Here is a 7,500-nt window from a genome sequence, read left to right as displayed (position 1 = left end):
CAGCTCCCCCACTCTCTGTTTTTGCAAACAGGAACATTCTCTTTCCATAGTGAGCAGGTCAGCTGTGTGTGTGTGTGTGTGTGTGTGTGTGTGTGTGTGTGTGTGTGTGTGTGTGTGTGTGTGTGTGTGTGTGTGTGTGGTATGAGGTGGACTGGAATGATCCATTAGTGGCGAGGCCAGGCTGGTTAATGGAAGAGAGAGATGATGATGATGATGATGATGATGATGATGATGATGATGCTGCTGATGATGGCAATAGCGACCCACACAAACATGGCCATGGCATGGTGGGCTGAGTGCAAGGAGCTGATTGACCTCTGACCTTGTTCCATCAGTGTGTATACATTTATACGAACATCAATCTCTCAGGTTGGTGAACAGGTCAGCCAAACTGACCTCTTGCTGTTGGGGGGATGGCCTCCTTCTATTCATCCATCTCTCAGTCTTTCCCTGCACTGTTTTTGCCATATATGTCAGTGTTCGGTCCATGTATTCGGTCTTGTATATGTTACTGTGTGAGGCTGCATATCGCATCTAGCTGCTTTGTGTGTGTATGTGTGTGTGTGTGTGTGTGTGTGTGTGTGTGTGTGTGTGTGTGTGTGTGTGTGTGTGTGTGTATGTTTGTGTGTGCGTGAGTGTTCTGTGTGTGTACGTGTGTGTGTATATGTCACCTCCCAACATTCCAGAGAGGTTTACATCTTGTGCACATGACATGTGCTCTGTCGTCTCATCTATAACTGTGTACTATCAAAACATGCGTAGACCTACACACACACACACACACACACACACACACACACACACACACACACACACACACACACCAATACCAACAGTCACACATCCCATCAGCAACAGTCCTCATGGTCCTACCTGTTTCCAAGGTCTTAGGACAATAACGCCTTATTGGGTGTTTATAATACATCTGAAATGTAGGACAACTGGACAAATTTATGGACAAACTGATCTTAGACTCATGATGGACTTGCTGTTGGATAGAAAAGCATAACTAAAGAAACTACCTGTCTACACACCAGGGAGAACTGGGGAGAGAGCAGTGGTTTAGCTGTTCATCAGTCCAACAGTTCACTCACCTATCTGCTCGGGCGCGTGTGTCTGCATCTGCGTCTGGGAGTGCGACTGCGTGGGTCCCTGCCCTGGGCTCTGCGCCTGCGCCTGCTGGGCTGCCTGCTGCTCCTGCAGGCTCTGGCTGTCCACGGAGATGCCGCTGTCGCTGTGCAGCTTCTCGCCCTCGGGCGACGGCGTCTGGTTGGCTGTGGCGGCGCGGTTGTTGGCCGCCTGCTTGTTCTGCTTGCAGCTGTTCCACCTGCGGGGATCAAGCAGCCCGGAGAGACCCGGAGAGAACACTGCGTCAGACTGGGATCTAAGGTGGAGTATTACTGACCTGAAGACTCCATGAGTCACTGAATGTAAGTATTTGTGTGACGTGTCTCAGTGCCTCGCAGACTTTAATGTCCTCTGACTACAGGCTAGATTATTCACATCCAGTGGGAGGCTTACCCAGTGGCAGGGGGAGCTGTTACCAATAGCCTACTGTAGTGATAAAAATAGCTTAGGAAATAAAGATTTTGTGTCTGTGATGGTGAGATATATATAAAAACATATTTTAGTTAATTCACAGAGTGTGTGTGTGTGTGTGGGTGAGTGGTTGGGTTAGTGGGAAGGGAGTGTAAGTGGGTCAATGTCATGCCCTCTGACAGCACAACTGAATATTTTACCATGTTTCATTGTGCCCCTCTCCCTCCTCCTCCTCCACGCCTCCTCCTCCCTTCATCTCCTCACACACACTCCCGACACACTTCAGTGGACAGCCTCTCTCTCTCTCTCTCTCTCTCTCTCTCTCTCTCTCTCTCTCTCTCTCTCTCTCTCTCTCTCTCTCTCTCTCTCTCTCGCTCTCTCTCTTCTTCATCCTGTCTTTTATTCTATTCTATTCTAATGCGTGTACATGCACATCCCAACTCACACATTCTACTAGCTTCTCACATATGCTTATAAATCAACAGACGCTGTCATGGATCTACATACACAATATACCTTTTGCCTACATACAGATATGCACAGATAAACACACCGAATGGCATACATGCAAATATATGTATATGCCCAATGCCCCTCCGCCTGCTCCACCCCTCTCACCTCTTGAAGATGATGTAGGCCAGCAGGCCCACCACTACCGCGGCCAGGATGGAGCAGTAGATGGGGATGAGGTTCTCGTTGAAGCCGTGGCCGATGTAGCGCGGCGAACTGGGGTTGGCCGTGGTGGACTCGCCCCCTGGGGTGGGGCTCAGCGAGTCGTCGGGCATCGTCGGGTCGAAATCCGAGGGAAGGAGAGAAAACGTGGGGGTGGGGGGGTAGGTGGGGGCGTTGGGGTCTGTGGGACGAGAGAGATAGAGAGAGAGAGAGAGAGAGAGAGAAAGAAAGAGAGAGAGAGAGAGAGAGAAAAATATCATTAAGACTTTTTGTTTGTTTTTAGACCTCCTTTTTAGCACTAATTTTATTCCTTTCTTCTCTATCTCCTCCATGTTCCTCCCCCCTTACAGGTCAGACTGGCAGACAGGTTGAATGGTTGACTAAGAGCCTTCCCAGAAATGTGTACTGGACGACTGAACCAATTTCTGGACAAACTGAACTTAGGCTCATGATGACCTTCCTGTTAGATAAAAACACATAACTAAAGAAATAATGATGTTGCAGACCTTTGATTAGTAATCGATCTACCTGTCTAGGTACCACACCACACACGCAGAACTTCGTGTCAGAGGGCGTTTGGGGTGAAAGCAGTGAGCTCACACAAGCTCATGAAAGAAAAGAAGACAAATAGCGGAATATACCCACTCAGGGATGGATTACTGCACGGGCCTTCCGGGCCCAGGTCAGGGGTCAGGGGTCAGGGGGCCCTGAACCCCAAGCCTGTGCATGGAATCATTGCCTCAATATCAACAAATCAGGATGTAGGCTATGAATCTGATTGAATTTAGTATTGGCCATCCCCAAAATGCACCAGAATACAGGAAATTACATCAAACAAATTAAAAATGTTCTGGGGGAGGACCCCCAAACCCCCCCTCCCACATACTGTATACGTCAATTAATACATCTGGGCCCAGGGGCCCGAAAGTTCATAATCCGCCCATGTACCCACTGCAGGTATGGTTGAGAGATGAGGAGATTAGTTGACTAAGAGCCTCTCCAGACCATCCTCCCCCAGAGGGCAGTTGTCAGTAGAATCCCACTCCTCTCACACCCCTCCCTCACCGTCCAGACGCTCTACAGCCACATTACCCTTATTTCTTCCTCCCTCTTCCCCGTGTCAGTATTGATTCGGTGCATTATTTATGCAGGGACACCCCCTCTCCCCGCTTTCTCCCCAGTGGACGCCACTTTGCACTTTCAGGGCCTCATTCCAGATCTCGTGTTGGATCTTCAGGAAGGGCTCTCAAGCTCCTTAGGACTATAATGGTAAAAGGTGGGTGGGTGGGTGGGTGTTGGGGGGGGGGGGGGGGGGGGGGGGGGGGGGGTATGCTGTGTTGGTGTCCATTGGTGATGACAGGGCTTACATTGTTCCCGTGGGAAAAGCAGTGTGTGACTGTGATGTTTACATGTTTATCATGTAATGCACAGCAGCAACTCATGGGGAAAATTATTGTTTCCTTGCCAAACAAACTGTTAGATAATTTATCTGAATTTGACTAAGATGAGGTCTGATGTGACCATTGAATGTTAAGATTAACGAATAGCACTCTCTGATTCTGATAGCATGTTATAGGGCTCCAATGCTGAAAATGTTTACGACATGCTATTATTTGTCCAAATTAGGCCCCAAACAGATGCACTTCTCCTGTCGCTCCCATCTGCAGAAGCACACTCAACACGACTGCCATCTAAAACCAGACCAGATCGACCCAACCTGTCAGCTGCCGCCACTCTATCAGCCAACCACTTCCTCTCCTCCCCCACATCTCTTTTCACACTTTCTATCATTCTCTTCCTCTGGCCAACACTGCCACTTCCAGATCTCTTTCCTTCTCACCCCTTCCCTGATGACCTCTCCTCTGCATCTCCTCAACAGTGTTCCTGTCCACCCTTTATAGTCGGTTCCCTACTACGGCACGAACCTCTTGTTGCACACATCACCAACACTCATGGCCACAGCATGCCCTCTCATGATGTCAGTTCACCTATTCCGAGAGATCGGTTGATCTTCCTTAGCACCCTTACTCATTCCTCCTATCTCTCCATCTCAACACCTCTCCATGGAGGAAGCTGGCTGGTTCCAGTGAGTCAGCACGACATGTTAAGTCCTGTCCTCCTTCCCCATTTCTTCCCTGAGATTAAGTGTGATTCTATCTAAAGCCAAGATTGTGTGTTCTGTTCCCTGTGCCATTCTGTCTGCACTGCTGGATACTTGGTTTTGTGCGAATGCATCTGTGTAGCTCCAGAGAAAAAGCGAGGAATCACGTGTCTGTGATGAGTGCCAAACATCGCCGCTTTAAATACGCTCAGTGCCACAACCTGGAGCTTGTTTACTGCACAGAAGCCACTGCTGCACTTTTACAAGGCGTTTGGTGGTTGGGAATCTGCCTGGCGGGCTGGCTAATAAACCCCCCTGTAGTTGCTTGGGCGTGGAGTGGAGGGCTCTGAATGTCGCATGCTTAGACGTCTCGTTCCAGAGAGGACTTGGGGGTCTCGGTGTCCTTCTCCACCAAACCACCGTCGTCCACACAATGCCTCTCTTTATCAGACAGACAACACACTCCTCTCATATGCATGCCTGTGTGTCAGACCTCTCTATCGCTCACTCTTTCTCTCTCTCTCTCTCTCTCTCAATCTCTCTTTCTCTTTCACTCTTTCTCTTTCTCAATCTCTCTCCCTCTGTCTCTCTCTCTCTCTCTCAATCTCTCTTTCTCTTTCACTCTTTCTCAATCTCTCTCCCTCTCTCTCTCTCTCTCTCTCTCTCTCTCTCTCTCTCTCTCTCTCTCTCTCTCTCTCTAACATGTTCTGTACTGCTCTTTTTCCCTCTGTCTTCCCCCCTCTCCCAATCTGCAAGCATGTGTGTGTGTGTGTGTGTGTGTGTGTGTGTGTGTGTGTGTGTGTGTGTGTGTGTCAAGAGACGATAAAAGAGTATGTGAGGGAGGGGGAGGGGTGTGATAATAGGGGGAAGCGGATAGCAGGTCTAAATGAACAGCAGTGTTGCCGTTAAGTGCTCTGATTAGCTGGAGTAATTACACTGCAGCAGGAAAGGCATTCAACAGACATGCACGTACACACAGACACACACACACACTCACTCACGCACACTCTCACACACACACACACACACACACAGACACTTTACATGCTCAAAAATAAGACACACACATGCATGATGTTATCTCTCTGCTCTTTGCCTTCCTGCTCCGTTGCAGGAGTGAGGGTTTGATAAATAAGGCAAGAAGAAGAAGAAGAAGAAGAAGAAGAAGAAGAAGAAGAAGAAGAAGAAGAAGAAGGCAAGAAACAGGGAATGGGGGAGAGAAGGGAAAGCTGTAGTCAGTGGACTTCAAAGGAAAGAGTCAGTTGTGAGGTCAATTGTAAGGAAGTGCAGAAATGTGCAAGCCCAGAGCCAAAGATTGTGGGGTGCTCTGTTCTAAGACCCTGTCCACATTCAGCTAGATAAGTATAAATGTGGGTGATTTTTTCTCCGTTTAGCCGTCCACATTATGTGTATTCAGACACTGAAAACTATGCTTTCGAAAATAGCATAGTGTATAGTGAAAATTTAGAGTTTCCGAAAGGTGGAAACTGTGTTGACCAAGATGGCGATCTCTGAGGTGAACAGAGCAGAGAGTGCTGATGTAGCCTGGAAGATGGAGGTGGTTAACACTAGCCTAGATGCTAGTCCACCCTAGCACAGGCACAGATGCTCTGAGGGCCAATGCCAGCGGAGAGGGTCCCCCATGTAGAGGTTTGCGCGGGACTGATTTTTCAGTCCTGCTCCCGCCCGCTCCCGCAATATTCTGTCCCGCTCCCGCATTAATGTGTCATTTTTAGTCCCGCTCCCGCCAGCATCTGTAACATGATGTCTCGCTCCTGCCCGCTAAAGCCCACATGCAGGAGGGATAGCCTATTCAGTTTTTCTTTCTGTCACGAAAGGAGCACACACACCTGAGAAAGACTCCAGATGTCAGTTTCTTGGTTCTGAATGTAGACTAAGAACTGAAGTAGGCTAGGCTAGGCCTAGTCTGGTGCCCTCTTCCTCTGTCATGCTTTTGACAATGAGCAGCAGGAACAATTTCAGCAGGAATAGCTTTCTGCTATGAGAGCCATCACTCTACTATTATTCCCAGTCATTATCATTGGAAATATGTTCAGATATGCGTCACATTGCTTATAATGGCATTGTATAATAACCCTCATAGTATATTTTAAATGTTTCAAATGTATTTATTTCTTGCTTTTATTTTTCCCTCCAACTTGCTGAGGCCCCCCTGGCACCCCCTCGCGGCCCCCACTTTGAAAACCACTGGCCTAGGCAGTTATGTCAGTTATGCTTAAACCCCGTTTTTTAATGCTGCTTAACAGAACATCCAGCTGAACTATAGTTATGAACACTACTTTAATAATTTCCATATTTAATTTTACGCACACATTTAATTTGCGGGAGTGCAGTGAATCATCGGTTTGTCCCGCACCCGCAAACGCACCTCTCTCATCCCGTCCGCTCCTGCAAAGAGCTTTCAAAAGTTGTCCCGCGCCGCACTCTTTTGCGTCGGAACCCGCGGGTCTCGCGGGTCTACCACGGGAGTGCAGACCTCTACCCCCATGTCAGCGTCTGTGCGTTGACCAAGACTGAACTTGCAGAAATACCAGCCGAGAATACACAGCAATGGCCAATGGACCCTACAGCCAGCTGGAGGAGAGGACGAAGAGGCTGCTCCGCTGGTTTGACCAGAGAAAATAGAGGCTAATGCTGCCGATGATATCAGCGAGCCTGAGAGGCCAGTGGGGAAAGAGGCTCCGGTGCGCACAGTGAGGGACACACTGAGGCCGAGACAAGAGGCGATGGGAACAATAATCCCACTGGGGAAACCCCTTCTGACTTTCTGAGACGTGAATGAGGCTTCAACCCTGGCAGAGTGAGACCAGGAGGAGGAGGACAAGCGGGGGATTTAATTACTGAGGAATATTGTTGTTGTTTGTTCTTCTCTTATCTTGTTAAAAAAATAATTTTGTTTTGGTGACATCTTGATTAATGGCCCTTTCCATTAGACTCGTAAATCATCGTACGCCCACCTGTACATGTACGAATGAGTTGCTAGCGCGAACGCTGGGGTTTGTAGTCTTTTTGGGAAGAACATGGATGCCACCAGGGCAGCAGTTGTCTCGTTGGTGCTTGACATTGGTCTAGAACACGAGAACACGTCCCTCATTCTCCCTTACTGGGTATGGTCAATGTGAATTAATAATAAAAACTTTTTTAGTAACTCAATTTCGCCTATTTCA

At 48.5% G+C, this 7,500-nt stretch overlaps 1 protein-coding gene across 1 annotated transcript in view; it reads right to left on the bottom strand.

The window, feature by feature from the left end:
- Positions 1 to 7,500, bottom strand: part of ngfra (nerve growth factor receptor a (TNFR superfamily, member 16)) — a 37,695-nt gene that overhangs the window by 8,508 nt on the left and 21,687 nt on the right. Inside the window, exons 4-5 of the mRNA XM_042087202.1 lie at positions 2,158 to 2,392; positions 1,095 to 1,327 (exon numbers count right to left, since the gene is read on the bottom strand). Of these exons, the coding sequence (XP_041943136.1) occupies positions 1,095 to 1,327; positions 2,158 to 2,392 (468 nt within the window). The remainder of the gene's footprint in view (positions 1 to 1,094; positions 1,328 to 2,157; positions 2,393 to 7,500) is intronic.

The sequence above is a fragment of the Alosa sapidissima genome, chromosome 3 (genome assembly GCF_018492685.1).
Source record: "Alosa sapidissima isolate fAloSap1 chromosome 3, fAloSap1.pri, whole genome shotgun sequence".
Classification (NCBI taxonomy): domain Eukaryota; kingdom Metazoa; phylum Chordata; class Actinopteri; order Clupeiformes; family Clupeidae; genus Alosa; species Alosa sapidissima.
The sequence above is the reverse complement of the archived record's forward strand: the minus strand, read 5'-3'. Positions and strand labels throughout refer to the sequence as shown.